This window comes from Polypterus senegalus, chromosome 8 (genome assembly GCF_016835505.1).
Source record: "Polypterus senegalus isolate Bchr_013 chromosome 8, ASM1683550v1, whole genome shotgun sequence".
NCBI lineage: Eukaryota > Metazoa > Chordata > Cladistia > Polypteriformes > Polypteridae > Polypterus > Polypterus senegalus.
The window spans coordinates 57243497-57261827 of record NC_053161.1 but is presented as its reverse complement, the minus strand read 5'-3'; the positions used below and the strand labels follow the sequence as shown (position 1 = coordinate 57261827).

The following is an 18331-nucleotide window of genomic DNA, read 5'->3' as shown; positions in this document are numbered from 1 at the left end:
TATTCAAGAGGTTCCCGGTTCAATTCTGAGTGCCTTCCGTTTTGAGTACAAAACAGACATGATGGAGAGATGCAAAGGAATTTAAGGTGGGTCAGGATTACGTTTTTTCATAGGTTTCAGGGATTCTAGTGTTGAGCACCACTCTTGCTAGGTCATTACTTTGTCAAATATTTTTGGATTCACATTTACTCTGATGTTTTAGTAGCATTATTCAAACTAAATAAAAATGATAATAGTAATAATACCAGATGAATTAGTAGTCAGCAAAAAACTATGTGATTTCTTACACTAAACAACTCACTCAACATCTTACTTTTACTCAGCATAAAGAATTTTAATCCATCCTCCACAATACAGTGATAAAGGACAATAAAATTAGAAAAAAAATCCAATTGTCTCTATTGAGAAAGGTCCAACACTTTTTTCACAACTAAGCAGTGGTGCAGTCATAGCGCTGCTGGCTTGTAGCAAGCCAGGTCCTCTCTGCATGGAGTTTGTATTATTTGCAGGATTCAGTGGGTTAGATGATGACTGATTTACTGAAAGCAATAATATTGTGCACAGGAGTTCACAGTTACATATTTTCTACAGTACAGTACTTTAAAAACACCAAAGGAAAAAAGAACAAAGTTTGCTGTGAATTCTTCAGTGTTTACTACTACATGTGGGTTATAAATTGGGATTTGCATTTTTTTTATTACAAGGAGTATGTAAAGTCACAAAAAAAGTGCATTTCTATTATAAATATTAATTAAATTTAGTATTACCTTGTTAAGAGTATCAAGGACAAGGGTATGTGCTCCTTCTAAAACACATTGGTTTTTAATCACTTTTAAGGTAACATTGATCATATCAGATTCTTCTATGTCACACTGCAATGACATCTTTGTTTTTCCACTTTTGTCTAAAGCAAATAAAAACAAAAAAGACACACCACACTTCAAATAAGTTAACAAACAACAAAAAGGTTAACCTGTCAATTTCTTCATCTTTGGTCTAACTAACATGTACTACCAAAATGATCTGGAATGTATACTTTATTAATGTATTCCATTCAATTAGCCTTAAAGAAAAGATAATTTAACATGAGGAATATTGTAAAACAGTTTCATAATACAAACAATCACTTTTATGTCCTCAATTCTTCTTTCACCTGTAGTTAAATATCTTGTTTTGGGATCTATACACTGCCAGATTAGCAAATACACACGCCAGACCTTCCATCTCAAACCCAAAACATTCTTATCTCAATTCAGGATAAACGACCTTGCATCCATTTATGAATATTTCAAACTACTTATCTAACAGAGAAGCCTAGAGCACAAACCAGTAGCACTGGAGTTTAAACAATAAATAATGCTTATTGATGAGTCATACTCATGCATACACCTGCATTCACTTACACTTGGAACAGTTCAGAATTACCAACTAATCATACACAGCTTTTAGATAATAATGGGGAACCAAACTATCCAGAGAATATCCATTAGACTAGGATGTGAGCCTAAGATTGTGGGGCAGTAATAAGACAGAAAAAAATAATTAATTAATTAATTAATTAATGAAAAACTACAAGGCTATATGAGTACATATGTAGGTTCTAAATTGCATTTGGTTGACTAAATATTCTGCACAGTGAAAAGTGCTTTATAAAAGAGATAATTAACAAAAAGACCTGCTTGTGTCTAAGTGAACAATTAAAAAATGTGATCTCAGCTTCTCAAATGGGCCATGCTATGGGTGTATATGCTGAACAGGGTTTAAATCAGGAAAAAGTTGAGGAACTCTATTTTACAGCATCAACAGTGAACTTCTTGATCATGCTCTTTGTTTGGAAACATGATTATTAAATATATTACTCCCAACTAAACACACATAAATATTATATAGGAAATGCATACTCTTCTCTTTATTATTTAATTCTTTTCTACTAGCTTGCTTTCCACATTTCATATTATATGAAAGAACAGTTTGCAAACAAGCCAAAACATTTCAAATTCACTATATTAGATTTCCCTTCAAAAAACTATAATAGGAATTCAAATAAGGAATGACTTTCTTTTAATCGGTTTAGAATTTAAGTAATCTGATAGCTTAATTAAGGTTAATCTAACTGAGATCCAGTACCAACCAGAACTGACAAAGAGCAAGGCAGCACGAAGGGCTTCAAGCTGAACTGAAGGAGAACACTTATGGACTTTCATAGCATTCAGAATCTCAGCCATGGCCATGGTAGCCACATCAAGGCATGCCACACTAAAAAGCAAGAGGTGAGAAATATGTATCAGGAACTGCAGTAATTACTTTAGGTATTATGACTTTCCTGAAGCCAGTTACTTAAAATAATTAATTGTATATATAATAGCATTAAGCAGATTAAGGAAAAAAAAATAGCTTTAGGAAGCAAATTTTGGAATGGTCTGAAGACAATAATCCCACATTTGATTAATACCTTTTTGTTATGACATACAAATTGAAGTGTATTGAAAGAAGCTCAGCATATGCTATTGAAATTAAACCTTTACTTTGGTTAACACTAGAATCCCAGAAGCCTACGAAAAAAGTCATAATGCCGGGCCACCTGAAATTCTTCACACCTCTCCATCAGTGTCTTTGTTTTGCAAATGTGTCAATCAGCACAAGCAGCAAGCAGCCTGCTATCCCATCCCCCACTGACACAGCTGAAGTTCTCCTTGCTCAAGTCTGTTTAACTGGATGTGAGGAACCAATGTGTATTGTGTGAAGACTGAAGTCCAAATATCAAATTATTTATTAATAATTAATTATTATTATTTAATTTACACGTTGCTGTCAATAAGTAAAAACTGACGTCCAGATATCAATTGCAAGGTTGGTGTTGAGGTAAGAACATCTGTGGCAAACTCAAAGTAAATGTATGTTATTATTATATTAATGTAATAATAACAGCAGCTCACTACTCATAATGGTAAATGCGGGGAAGACCTGGGATCAAACCAGCAACCTCTTGATGTAAAAGCAGCCATTCAATTGATATTTGGACTTCAGTTTTTACTTATTGACAGCAACATATAAACTGAATAACTTCTTTTTCTTCAGTTATATTCTTGAATAAAGGCACACTTGTTTTGATATACCTTTTGTGAAAGTATTTATTTTTGGAATTCAGCCTTCATACATTATACATTTCATGTCAACATTTCATTAATTTTTACAATAACATGAAAAAAGTTTGTTTCAGTCATGTGTTCAACATTTCTTGTCTCACGTTTTATTATCCTATATTTACCTAGATTGTTGTAGACATGGAACACACATGAAATGTATGTATTCCAAATATCAATATATTACTTACCCTATACAACTCCAGGCACCTCACACCCAGATAAACAGACTCGAGCAAGGAGAACTTCAACTGCATTGGTGGGGGATGGAATACAGGCTGCTTGCTGCTTGTGCTGACTGACACTTTTGCAAAACAAAGACGTTGATGAAGAGGTGAGAAGGAATTTAAGGTGGCCTAACATTACAACTTTTTTCGTAGGCTTCTAAAATTCTAGTGTTACTCTTTTTTCATATCACATATTTAAGCAGTGTTAATAACGTAATGAATACTAAACATTTAAATATTAACTGTCCAGGCAAAACAAAGACTTAATCTAAATATGATGTTAACTGAACACATTATTAAATGAGACTTTACCATTTCTGTTCAGTAAAATGCATAAAGAATTTAACTGTAATTATGTAACATTAATACAGCATGACAGGGAAGTGGTTGGTGCTAAAATATCTTTACTCTCGAGTTTTGGGAATAAATCCCATATCTTGTTTTTCATGTGTAATTCTCTTTCAATTATCCTCCACATCCACAAAGACCTGTGGTGATTTTAAATTGAGCCTATGTAAGCGTGAGTGTGTGAGGGATAAGGGAGATGCCTTTTCCTGACTCTTATCCTCCCTGGATCCCAGAATTGGATTACGTTGGTTTAAAAATGTAGTTTTGTATTATTCAGAATGTTATCTGCTGTATATTAAAAAAATACTACACATAAACTCAAAAAACATTTAAGTGGCACTATTTAAAATGATCACTTAAGGTTTGCTTCTCCAGGCATGACTGAGAGCTGCCTAGAACATCTTATCCATAGCTCCAGGGACCTTATTTCATTTCCTGCCTCAAATAGGATTAAGAAATGAAAAGATTTTTATCCCCAACACAAATAATTAGATGCTAGTAAAGTGGGTGGGCAAAATGTAATGCTCTTCTCTGAAGAAAAACAGAGTTCATGGAAAAAAGTTCATTCATATCAAAGACCATTAAGACAGGTCTCCCAGTTCAATAACATTCCAATAATGAAAGTATTGTACATTATTTGAGCCCTTCTAATTATAGGGACATGAAAGCAGTTTAGGTATGTTTGTTTTTTTATTGACTTTTTCTTTAAACTTTTTTCAGGTGTATTCTGTTAATATCATTAGTAGCATATTTATTAGTTACACAATGTGCTCTCTGTAATCACAGTACATTGTAATTGTAGCCAATGTATTATAGGTCCATATGTTATGACTCAATAATACCTATGCATTATCTGCTTAAAATGTATTTGCTGGTTATTACTTGTAATACTGTATGTGTTACACAGATGCTACCAATAAATGGTTCATGCTGGTAATGCACTTTCTGCTTTGACCTGGCCAAGAATGGAGGACAAATCTTCAATGTGCAAGTGTTACAGTGAGATGACACAGCACTAAATGTTTACTTAAAAAAAAAAAAAATCACACACACTATAAAATATTGCCCTTCACAAATCCAAAGTTCAGGAAATGTTAAGACAGGCCATCAAGGCCACCTTGAACACTGGTCATAATGTAAGGAACACTGTTGGTCTTGTAGAGCATCAGCTATATATTCAATATTTTCTATTTTTCTTTTCAAAATACATGCATTACAATAAAAGAGTTATAACCAACCACACAATTCTATAAAATCACATTACAATATATAAAATATACAAAGCCATGAGAAACTGGCCAAGAGCAAGATTGAAAACATTCAAAATGTATTATACATCTTGTTATATTTTCAACTAAATGAACTGCAAAAAAAATAAGAGAAAAAGGCTCGAGTCTCAAGGATTTTGCAAGTCAACAAGCAACTCTGGTATAATGTAGATGTAACAGACAGGCCATTATGGCTTGCAACTTGGAGTATAAAGAGAGCAGGGCTGTCCGGAGGAGGGATCGATCCCTCTCCTTCCACGGTTTCAGCAGGTTTACATGATATATTCGCCAGCTGGTCGGCGATTGGGCTGTTTCACCAAATAGTCGACCAATCCCTTCCTCTCCTTAATTTCAGTAGGGGCCTAGCCAATGTGCGAGCAGTTTAGAGTGTGAAGTAGGAACCAATACCATGACGCATCCCCGGTTGGAACTCCCGGAGAGTCGTACACGGTCATACAGGCGGCCTGTGCTGATTGTGCCTCCTCGATATGATTTTTAGTATAGGTCTTATTACATCAAATCTATCGCGCAATTGGGCGATATACTCCAAAATGTTAGTGGAGGGCTGTGCCTCCCCTTCCCAGCCCTCTTTTAAAATATCTAATAAGCCCCGGGGCTGTCTTCCGTATAGTAATTCAAAGGGAGAGAACCCCGTAGAGGCTTGAGGACTTCCCGTAGGCAAAGAGGACAAGGGGAGGAGTTGGTCCCAATTCCTCCCATCCTTGCTGACTACCTTACGTAGCATTTGCTTGAGAGTTTGATTGAATCTCTCCACTAGCCCATCGGTTTGAGGATGATACACCGAGGTTTTTAAATGCTTTATTTTCAGTAACTTGGCAGTCTCCTTGAACGCTTCCGAGGTGAAAGGCGCTCCTTGGTCCGTCAGGACTTCTAGGAATGCCCACCGTGAAAAGACTCCTACTAGTTCCCGGCAATATTTTTAGTGGTAGCCGAGCAATGGAACGGCTTCAGGGAATCGGGTTGCATAATCCACGAGGACGAGTATATATTTATATCCTCGGCTGAGGGCTCCAGGGTCCTACTATATCCACCCCAATCCTGTCAAAGGAACGCCAATAAGGGGAAGGGGAATCAGAGGAGCACGGTCCTTCCTAGGAATTTGCCGCAGTTGACACTCCGGCAGGAAATGCAAAAGCGCTAACCTCCTCATTAATCCCCGCCAAAAACGGAGCTTAATGCGCTCTAATGTTTTATCGGAGCCGAGATGGCCTCCAAGAAGGTGAGAGTGGGCTAACTTCGCAAACCTGCCGCCGTAGGTCCGCTGGACTAGCAACAACTTCCGGACCTTCCCCTCATGTTCAGCAACCCGATACAATAATTCATTATCCATGACAAAGTGAGGTCCCTGTGGCATGGGCAAATGCGTGCTGGCGTTAACGAGAACCACTGCATTCTTTATGTGCTTCAGAGAGTCGTCATTCCACTGTTCTCTCTTGAAAGAAGCCGGAGTCGCTCTAAACTGAAAGTGCAACTCAGAGAGCGGGTCCGGTCTGACCTCAAGGGGCGGAGAATCCTCCCTCGCTGCGGGGCGCTAGTGGATGACGTAGTAGCCCGCGACGGTCCGGGAGTATCTTCGTCACTCTCTTGGCCTACCGCCCCACTCCCTGTCGGCTGATTACACGGTGCTTCTTGCCGGAATCAAACAGCGCTGTTACCATATGTCCATTAATAATAAGCTCTCCCGTATGTTTATCCGCCAGGGATTGCTAAGGGCACACAAACAACCCCGCCATTGTCCCCTACGGTCCGCCTTGTTCCTCGACCACTTTCTTTTTGCATGTTGTAATAGATGAGGAGCCCTCATGGCATTCCTCTGCACCAAGGAAAATATTGAGGAGGCAAAAAGTAAATAAAAATGGTGTCTTTATTAACACAATAACTACAGGGTAGTAGATATAAAAAGAACAAGGCAAAGTACAAACAAACCTAAAATATATTAAGACCTACTGCTTCTCCAAACTGCAGTGATAGTCCACTCATCTGCTTACAACAGCAGCAGTAGTAATAGTAGTTGTAGTTGAAGTAGCACACAAAGACCTTCAAAAAAATCTACCTCCAGATAAACCAATTCCTTTATCAATCCGGCAATAGCACTGGATTGGTAATAAAATTTTGACTTTGGTATCAATACCAGCTTTTCAGACAGTACCAACACCAAATTAGTTAAGAAGCAACTGAGTCCCCCAGGAAGTTGTGGATAAGTTGAAGCAAAAAGCAATAAGTGGGGGTAGAGTCCCCGTGAACTCCAAATCACACCATACTTGATACACTGTGCCATGTACCGTATTGATTCAATAAATCCCTGTGAAGTTGTGATTTCTTTGAAGCAAAATGAGGGAGGGGTACCCATGAAGTGGCAAGCACGTTGAAGGAATAACGGGATTGGGAGGAGGTCTCCTGTGAACCCAAAATCGCACAACACTTCGTACCACATCATATTATGTCCTGAGCATGTTGAAGCAAAAAAAAACAGACATTTACTTCCTGTATCAAAAATACCAAATTGCTGGTACTGTACCATTTTTAACTTGGGTTTGTTTGGTACCTTTCCAGGACACTTACTTAAAATTTTACTTGCTTTTTTATTTAATGCTTCTGTTTCCTAGATTTTCAACTTGTACTGATTTACATGCCATTTTAAAGGTATGATGATGCGTTAGTTACTGTTTAGAAGTGATCCTTCTGTGCATTTTCACTACTTCAACACACATCAGGTCACAGTGGTGCCAGATGAAGGCCTACCCGTACTCTGAACTGTTCAGAGTACAATGAAAACCACACAAAAACTCAACTGATGTACTCTTTACTCAAATACCACACAAAAGCACTACCTTTCTTACCCATCATGTTTCTTAACCCACTTCGAAGTGAGTGTTTGCCCCCTTTCCTTCAGGTTCTGAATTTAACTAACTACTAGCATGGAGGTGGCTTTAAAGCTCCTTCCAGGGTTACCTCTGGCCAAGGTCCAGAATCACTTCCAGGGTCAGAGACTACCTTCTATTTCCTCTAAGGTCGCCAGGTTAAAATTGCTATTAGATGGAACTGGTTTCCCTGAAACTCTAAAAATACAATAGGACCATTTCTCCTGGGCAGCTCCTCTGCTGCATGCACTCTTCAGAGGACAAAATGGGACCATACTTACCCTACTAAAACTGTGTGCCTCTATCTGCAATGACATTTTGCTACATCTGGCATTAGTGGCATCTCTATACTGTATGTTTCTCTCAAATTGAGACCTTGAAATGAGAGTAGAGGAGCTCAAAAAAATACCTAGATGGATATAATACAATTGGATGTACAAGTTAAAATCCAACCCTCATTCAATAGTATTTGTAAGCTATTAAATTATTATTAAATAATTTTAACTTTGTAAAGGCCTGTAAACTTCAATTTCTTATAAACTTCCAACTGTCTGTTTTTTGACATTATAAGAGGATGTGCATGTGCAGCAGCTGCTAACTCTGAACTAATTTCTGGTTTCTGCTGTAAGACACCTTAGTTCTATTATTATGATTTTTAATTAGCTCCTTAAAAATATTGTTTTTTTAAATGTTGTGAGGAGGATATTAACAAAGTGACACAGGGCAGCGCTAATCTTTCAGGTAACTTTCAAGGAAAAGATGGAGTAGAAGAAGTCTTGCATTTGCCAGTGCAAAACTCTAAGGACTGCTATAGGGCTAAACATCCTGCATGAATGCTTAGTATCCAAAGAAGGCAAAAGACAGAGGTACCTGTATATATATGAGAAACAGTGAGAGAGAAAGAGAGAGGGAGGGAAAGAGAGGCAGACTGGATGCAAACATAATATATTTCTGAGGATGCTAGTTGCCAGATGATCCAAAGGAAGGGGGTTTCCTTGGTTACCAGACTATTTTCAAGCATAGAGACCACAGAGAAAACACCAGAACAGACAACACCTCCAGGCTGCTAAAAGACACACAGTTAAAGAAGAGACTGTGTAGGTTTTGTTGTCCCTCTGTTAAAGCAGGTACCAGGGGAACTGCCTTGGAGGCCTTGCACTGTAAGAGCAATGTAAAGTCCAGAAGCTGCTAGAAGAGGCTCTAGTCTGGTGTCTCTGGAGAATAACTGATGGCAATCCCTGCAGAAAAAACTGATTACAGAGTCTGGCTGAAAGCAATCTCCAGGTGCAGCTTAAAGTGTGTCTGTTGAGTACAGATTTTGAAGTAAAGGTCATTGGACAGTGAAATGAATGAAGAAAGACTAAGGCCTAGAGCAAGAAAGAGTGAAAAACAGGAGGTGTGAAAGAGGGAACTTTGCTGTGGCACTTTTATTACCCTGTTTATGAACTGACTTTTGTTCAAATAACATCTCCCTCTGTTCTAAGGCTGAATGCTAATTTCAAACAAAAACAAAATGCGAAGAAGTAGACAAAATTAGTCTAACACCCTCACAAATAAGTTCATAAATAATCTGAACATGAATATCTCAAACTGAAATACAGATTATTCCCAATAACACAAGACAACATATCTAGAGTTTTTATTTGAATCAACACTCAGAAATGCATAGTGGGGGAAGGAGGCCTGATCAGAGCCGAGACTGTGGATGCACACACTTGGTTCAGGATTGAGTTGGACTGTAAAAGCACCCAAGTAAAGACTAGACCAATGGTGGATACTTGCCTGGACATCTTGGTGTAGCTAAACCAGTGCAACATACAAACGGATATATAATAGACATTTTCTTGCATGAAGAATTTTGTTGCAGCTATGGCTATATTTATATGTAGCAGTAACACATTTTGGGTTTGCACATTGGGGGGTGCAAAGGAAGGACCAACCATACACTTGAGAACACTGCTGAAAACAACAAGCAATTTCAGCAGAGGTTTCTTATACAATAGTAGCAGTGCACCAACTAGGGAAACACATAAGCAATGTATGCGAGAATCAATAAAATGTATTGCTTCTGTACACCCAAGGATGAAACAAAATTTTTTTTGTAATGTGTAACTGAAAAACTGCACAAATATCACAGTACTATACTGTATTTATTTTTTTCTCCCATTGCTAATGTCTACCTGTCTTCCTCCTTTCTCATTTGTCTTCATCCAATTCTTTTTCTATTCTAAAAGAATTAAATGTATATTAAAAACCACTCAGGATGAAGCACACACAGTGTCAGAGGTAGGTCCTAGAACCATTATGTCAGTATGGTCTAGCAGATCAGGTCCATAATACGTCTATGAACCCTAACCGATCATTTTGAAGGATCTGACTTGAACAGTAGCTTCTGAGCTACCCTCTCTCTCTCTCTCTCTCTCTCTCTCTCTCGCTCTCGCTCTCTCTCTCTCTCTCTCTCTCTCTCTCTCTCTCCTTTTAAGCACCAAGGTCTGACTTTCCTCAGTTTCAGTTTTCTCAGAAGTTATGTTGTCTCCATATAAGAGTACTCCAATCAACCTAACCCCTACCTCTCCATCTCACATATACATAACAAAGTACTTTAGAGACAGGACTTACTGTAGTATGGTGGAAGCTGTCTGCCCATACTGATATGTATGAAGTATCACCACGGACAGCATGGGTTGCTCATTCCCTATCCTGTGCCCCAGCACTTCTTGTACAATTATATTAAACAAAATGTTCCTAATGTGTAGGTGTACAGAAGGACACTCTTCTGGTTCAAAAGGAAAATAGCTATTTATGTGAACAACTGAAGCCATCTGTTAAAATTAATTGTATAACAGCTAGAGACATTGCTGAACTATAGTGATTTTCTTTAACCTTCTCCCCAAGGCTTACATAATTCTTGAATTGTGGCTACCATGGCAACCAGTATTGCACCATCAAAAAAATACTGATTCACCTTGAATCTAATGTTAATCAAAGTCAGCCTGTGGAACACTGAGTAGAATCCTTTTAAAGAAAGACATTAGTTTTAAATTTTAATGGTCAATCCAGGTAAAGAACAACTCATAAAGCAGTATTCATCTCAGAAGAGGATCAAAAAACTGTTTTTATATATTTTTTTACCTCTTGCTTAAAATTTAAGCTACTATCTCTCGGGTTTTAATATTCTACTCAGACAATCCTTTGCACACATGAATATTTCTACAAAATTGAGAGAAAATACATAACAAATGAAAATATTACTTACTTCACTTGGAACAGATTGTACAAAAGCCGACACGCACTCTCTGCCACTTCTGGAAAGCCAATGTGCTTCTTCATTAGTTCAAAAATGTTAATGTGTATCCCACTGGATAAAAGTACTGATCTGATTTTAACTACAAGGCACACAAAATAAGATTTACCAAGACATTTAAACTACTGTGTCACACATTTAGAAAAAAATCCAGTATGTTAAATGTGACCAAAACTGTAATTATACATTTTCCAGTCTATAAAACAATGCACATATATTAATTTCACAAGGCTTTAAGTTGTATGTATATATTACCATTTTGTCCTGCCATGGTCGCCAGAGTGTTTGCTGTAGCCTGAAACACTTCTTTTGAAGATGAATGTAAAAGCATAGCAGCCATCACCTGCAGATGCACAGGATACCTACAATGAAGAGAATTTAAGCAACAAACTGTATAAATAAATGTTCAGGGCATCTGTTAGTACTGCTCCCTTACAGTTTCTGTTCCTGTCTTCAAATCCTAGCCCATGCTGTTGGCATGGAGAGTTATGTTCTCCTCATGCCTGTGTGGGTTTTTCTCTTTTGCATTCCAATTTTCTACCCACATGGCAAAGACAGATGTGTTAGGTAAATGGGCATCTTTAAATTTGTTCCATTTAAATGACTCTGGATGTATGTTTAACATGATGCCCCATTCAGGACTGGTCCACACCTTGAGGCAAATGCTGTCAGGATAGGCTTAATTTCCCAAAATTTTGAAACAGATTTGTCAGATTTGATAATAAATGGAAGGACTGGAAATTTACGGCAAGACTTGTGCATCAGTTTGATATACAGTATGTGTTGTCCATGAATAAAACTCTCTGCATAGCACCTGGTGATCTATCAGATAAACTAAATGTGTCACCAGTGCTGCGTGTAGCTATAAATAGTGTACATAATCATCATTAATATGAAAGACTTCTCATTGTTTAAGGATTGGAAAAGAACTGCAAAAGGAATGTATGTTTATGTACACAAGAATGAACAAAACCAAAATAAAATCATAGCTTTAAGAGATAATTTGAGAAAGTGAACAAAAACAATCTGTCAATTAGCAAACAGAACAGATGGTGTTGTCAAGTAAATTATTAGCATTCAACAAACTCTCTTTAACATTCCATAATTTGGAGACAGCCAATCCAAGTGATTAAGATGCATTTGGGATTAAATGTGGATAAAGAATAATTTTCAAACTTGGAAACCAAGTAAATCTTAGCCAGTACCCGTGAGGCAATAATACAAATGGTGGTTCTTAACTTGAGGTGGAATGGCTGGTAAGGGTAAAGGTAATGCCAAATATTTTTGAAGGTAAATAAACGCACAAAACCTGTGCACCTAAATACCAAGTACGTCTACTTTTACTTCACAATCACACATGGGAGCAATGCCACTTCTAAGTACCTTCTGCCAGGAATTTGCCTACAAAAGTGAAAAAATAATCTGCCTACTTCAGTGAGTGCTAAGCAATTCATTGCCTGTTTACTGCTTTTTAATGAAGCAAATTTCACTGTTTATCTTTTCTGTATTGAAGAGACTCCCTCTTGAAAAAAAATGTCCATTATAAGTTTGAAATATACAAAGAAATAACTATGCTTTAGTCCAGGGATGGATCGTTAAATAATGAAGCCTGAGACAAGGCAATTTTTTTCTGTTTCCAGCATATACTGTATGCTTCCAGGGCATGAGATGATACACTTAATCTCCACACAATACTGTAACTTCCTGGGTCTGAATCTAAGAGAAACAGGTTTCTCAGGAGGCCAAAGACTGTCAGAATGGGTGGGAGGACCTGGAAAAGCCACCAATAAAAACAACTCATGAGAGTGTGGAAACCGGGTGTGAAGATGAAGAGAAGCATTTACAGAATGTCAAACTTTAGCTGCTAACTCTCTTTCAGCGTTGGCTATCATCCTGGCATCGAACAGACTTTTGAAGCTAGGTAAGGTGTGGCAGATGGTAATGCCACTGACCAGTCTGAAGTAAAGATGACGGTGTGTATGTGCAGGCTAGGGATGAAGCTGTTGGCAGTATGTGAAGTCATCAGACATTGTAATGGCACTGCAGAAAAGCCAATGCGGAAGGTAATAAGTTTGAATGTGAAAGCACCAATGATACTTTTAAGGGACAAAAATTTTCTGAAAAGTTGAAAATCATTAGTTTTAAATAATAAAACACACAAAACAGGCATTAACAACAAGAAAAATGTACTCATTGTTTTATCGTTACTGCTTGATCCCCCAAAATGGCTGTTGCAAGATTGAAGGCAACATTTAACTTTTGCTCATCCTGAACACTTCTTTTAATGTTATGACTTTTTATTTATGGTTAAATTTCGGTCTCAACTGTAACACTAAATACCTTGGCAGTTTTCGACTGCCCTGCAAGCTAAAAGTTTTCTGCCCTTTTTAACTAAACATGAGTGGGGCAAACTTAAGAGGCATTTGGCAGAAATTGTACATGTGGCAGACTCACGAATAACATTCTAGAAATTAGGTACTTTTTTCAAAATCACTTAATCAATATGTGCACATCACATAATAAGATACAGTATATGAAAATCAGGAAAATTAACAGTATTACAATTGAATATTAAATATTTCCTAGCCTATCATAGTACAATTCTACAGGGCCATAAATTAAAAATGTGATCACATTCTCCATTATTACTTAGGATGAATTAGCAATGGGCCACTCCAAAAATGATTTACAGCATTATGTGAGGTCTGCTGAGAAAATAATTGGACGTGCTTTTCCAAACCTGTATGCATCTAGTGTCCTGAACCACATCAAAAGGATCACCACAACTCATTACACCCAGGTTATCACTTGCTCCAATACCTTCACTCTAATAAATGCTTTAGGTCAATTACAACTGATATTAATACACACCTAAACAGTTTCTTTCCCAGAGCCACAACTCTCACAAACCAGTAATGTAGGCTATTTTTCTTGCTTATTCATGTTTTCTCTCATATGCTGCATGAAGCTGTAAATGTGTGTGTGTGCGCGTGTGTATGTACAACTCAATACAAACACACACTCTCATTTGCACATTTCCTTTATAACTGTACTGTTTTGCAACTGATTATAATGTATGTTGTTTAACTTATTTATGTTATTTGTAAGTGATGTTGTTATAAGAAGCTCCAAAGTTATCAAGTTAAATTTCTGTACATAAAGTACTGGAAAAAAAAAGGCACTCTGATTCTACTGACACCCTGCCACAATAAAAATACATTTCTGATAAACTCCTAAACAAGGAATTTTTGATATCTATTACTCTGAGAATTTTCTAAAGTCATTTCTAAAGCACAAAACTGCAATCACTGCCATTTAGGAGAATGCTTCAGGTAACGGTTACTTGTCATAAAATACAGTGGGATGCAAAAGTTTGGGCAACCTTGTTAATAGTCATTATTTTCCTGTATAAATCATTGGTTGTTACGATAAAAAATGTCAGTTAAATATATCATATAGGAGACACAAACAGTGATATTTGAGAAGTGAAATGAAGTTTTTTGGATTTACAGAAAGTGTGCAATAATTGTTCAAACAAAATCAGGCAGGTGCATAAATTTGGGCACCACAAAAAAGAAATGAAATCAATATTTAGTAGATCCGCCTTTTGCAGAAATTACAGCCTCTATAAATGCTTCCTGTAGGTTCCAATGAGAGTCTGGATTGTGGTTGAAGGTATTTTGGACCATTCCTCTTTACAAAACATCTCTAGTTCATTCAGGTTTGATGGCTTCCGAGCATGGACAGCTCTCTTTAACTCACACCACAGATTTTCAATTATATTCAGGTCTGGGGACTGAGATGGCCATTCCAGAACGTTGTACTTGTTCCTCTGCATGAATGCCTTAGTGGATTTTGAGCAGTGTTTTGGGTCGTTGTCTTGTTGAAAGATCCAGCCCCGGCGCAGCTTCAGCTTTGTCACTGATTCCTGGACATTGGTCTCCAGAATCTGCTGATACTGAGTGGAATCCATGCGTCCCTCAACTTTGACAAGATTCCCAGTCCCTGCACTGGCCACACAGCATGATGGAATCACCATCATATTTTACTGTAGGTAGCAGGTGTTTTTCTTGGAATGCTGTGTTCTTTTTCCTCCATGCATAACGCCCTTTGTTATGCCCAAATAACTTAATTTTAGTTTCATCAGTCCACAGCACCTTATTCCTGTTTGTGCTGTGGGCGGAGAAAAGGCTTCCTCGGCATCACTCTCGCATACAGCATCTCCTTGTGTAAAGTGCGCCGAATTTTTGAACGATGCACAGTAACTCCATCTGCTGCAAGATGATGTTGTAGGTCTTTGGTGCTGGTCTGTGCGTTGACTCTGACTGTTCTCACCATTCGTCGCTTCTGTCTATCCGAAATCTTTCTTGGTCTGCCACCGAGCCTTAACTTGAACTGAGCCTGTGGTCTTCCATTTCCTCAATATGTTCCTAACTGTGGAAACTGACAGCTTAAATCTCTGGGACAGCTTTCTGTATCCTTCCCCTAAACCATGATGGTGAACAATCTTTGTCTTCAGGTCATTTGAGAGTTGTTTTGTGACCCCCATGTTGCTACTCTTCAGAGAAAATTAAAGGAGGAGGGAAACTTACAATTGACCCCCTTAAATACTCTTTCTCATTATAGGATTCACCTGTGTATGTAGGTCAGGGGTCACTGAGTTTACCAAGCCAAATTGAGTTCCAATAATTAGTTCTAAAAGTTTTAGAACTTCTTATATAGATACTATAACAAGATCTGTAATCAGCATTTGAGGAGTGTCATCTGGGACATTTCGGTTAAAAAAAATAAAAATAATGAAAAAAAAAAGATTGTTTTGTGTTCAAAGTGGATTTGTTTCTTTAGCAAACAAATTTTAAGTTAATCAGAAGTAAGTAACTTGAACCAACTATCAATTCATGTGGAGAAAGTAATGTAATGACAATTTTCCATGGGCAATTTACATTATTTGGTATTATACTGTATCAAATGGTCATATTTTGATATACATTTTTACATTTGGTAAGTAAATTAAGCATACTCATAAAATAATAATCTTGAAAAAAATCTGTTTATATTTCCTAATATGAATAGCTCTGAATTCTAACTACACTTAAAAAGATCATAAACAGCTGCTTTGTTGTGTTCTTCTTTACCTTTCTTAATGCCTTACTGTTAAATTTTTTTCTGTTTTGATCTCTTTTCTGTTCATTAACATATTATTCTTAAAAACTGCACTTTTCTAGGTTTGTGATTTTTCTTTGCCTTAAAAGCACAAGGCTTTCTGGGACCTTTTCAAAGGAATGGAAAGTGCTGTTGATGAATTCCATTGTCACCATTCCTTCAACTACAATCTTTCGAATAATAATGTGATCAACCTGCCTCAATAAGTAGCCTCAGTTGCCTTGAAAGCTTGCATATTGTAATCAGTTCAGTTAGCCAATAAAAGGTGTCTGTCACTTTGCTTGACTCCTCATTGCATCCATAATGGCAAACAATGTACAACACCCTACTACTAAACACAAACTCTAATAAAACATTTTTCTTTCAATAAGCACTATTTAATAAAGTTGTATGCCTATACTTTAGCATTTTCAGTTTCATACTCTAACAATGGCTTTTTGATCCTTCTTGTACTTTTCTAAATATTCCACAATTTTTTTGGCACCTTGTTACAAGAAAACGCTGGAAAACACATATGTTGTATTACTGCAAAAATTGTGATCCCATATTCTTCTTCTTGATCCCCATTTCATTTTCAAAGGCTCTTCAGACTAATAAGAATTTTATTTAACAAACATGTCTAAGGAGCATATTATGCAAGGATTAGTCCTGCACTGCCAATCACAGATATGCTAACAATTCTTTGTTCTGGCAAAAACATTATAAATATGAAAATACAAGAACATCTTTAGTATATACAGTAGCTGACAGCATGCAACTCTTCCACAAGCAAAGTTCTTAAGGAGTAAAGTAGGATGATCTAAACATTAATAATGGGATATATTCATAGTGTTCAGACTCAAAGTAAGGGGCTGCACTCTAGAGAAGTGCCAGCATACTTTAAAACAGACAGACAAAAGTCACTATAATACCTTTTTTAGATTAGCAATCATTTAGTACTCTTTCAAGGATACATTTAGGACAGCTGCATCCTTTAGAACAACAGTCATTCATTTAAAAGATCTATAAGACCTGCTAAGCCTAAGAGTTTAAGATATTAAAGTGTTCTAAAAATGATTTTCAGCAATAATGATCAAAAGAAGCGACAAGCTTACTGATCCACAGTACTTGAATGTAGCATGTGGTTTTACAATGAGTGAGGCTAGGACTGCTCCTCCTCAATATCCAATCATGCCCCATACCTTCAGCCCCACTTTGGTCCACAGACCACAGTAAGGTGTATGACTGCAAAGATGTTTGCGTGTTTGCACTAGCAGCTCACAGTTGAAAATCAACCAAGACACATGCAGGACTTAGTGTTTTAGCACATAGTAGATTCCAAAATTGTAATGATGAAAACAATTTTTTGTATAATGCTTTTGAATAACTTTTAGTTGAATAACATGTTCTATTTTTTCAGATTTGTTCTATTTGTGTTTCTGGAATAATCTATTTTTTCAGATTTTTTTTTATGTGTGTTTATGGAATAATAAAAACTGTATACTTTTTTTCCTTAACAGATCATAATCATCATGTAATGATTATGTGACACCACTGAGTAGATAAAGAAACTAAAACTCTCACAACTGGGTGATGACTAACCTGAAGGGAAACATACAAGGATGATCAATATACTGGATGGCAAACATATAAAGCAGAGCAACACCTCAACAAATTCTTATTGCAAAAACATTAAGTGTCAAAAGGCAGATCATTAGCCACCATCTTTGGGAGGTTAACATGCAAATTTTAATTGAAATGTAATGTTTATAATTGACACTTTAGAATTAACTGCAAAGACCTGTTTGGCATCAAGAAGGATTCACCTACAAAACAACAAATCACCATTTTATTCCTTCTTCTTCAGTGATCAGCCTCATTACTGTTGGGGACAAAGTGATCAATGACAAGGAGTGTGCAGAATGCTTCGAAAATGCCTCTTGTAAAGACCACTATCAAAAGGCATAATTTCTAATACCTGGCAGCATGATTTAGGGAGCTAAAGCAATTTGTTAGT

At 37.0% G+C, this 18331-nt stretch overlaps 1 protein-coding gene across 3 annotated transcripts in view; it reads right to left on the bottom strand.

The window, feature by feature from the left end:
• lrrk2 (leucine-rich repeat kinase 2) overlaps positions 1-18331 on the bottom strand; it is a 247705-nt gene that overhangs the window by 175327 nt on the left and 54047 nt on the right. For all 3 annotated transcript variants that reach the window (XM_039761109.1, XM_039761110.1, XM_039761111.1), the window contains exons 11-14: positions 11428-11534; positions 11125-11254; positions 2132-2256; positions 768-904 (exon numbers count right to left, since the gene is read on the bottom strand). In XM_039761109.1, the coding sequence (XP_039617043.1) occupies positions 768-904; positions 2132-2256; positions 11125-11254; positions 11428-11534 (499 nt within the window). The remainder of the gene's footprint in view (positions 1-767; positions 905-2131; positions 2257-11124; positions 11255-11427; positions 11535-18331) is intronic.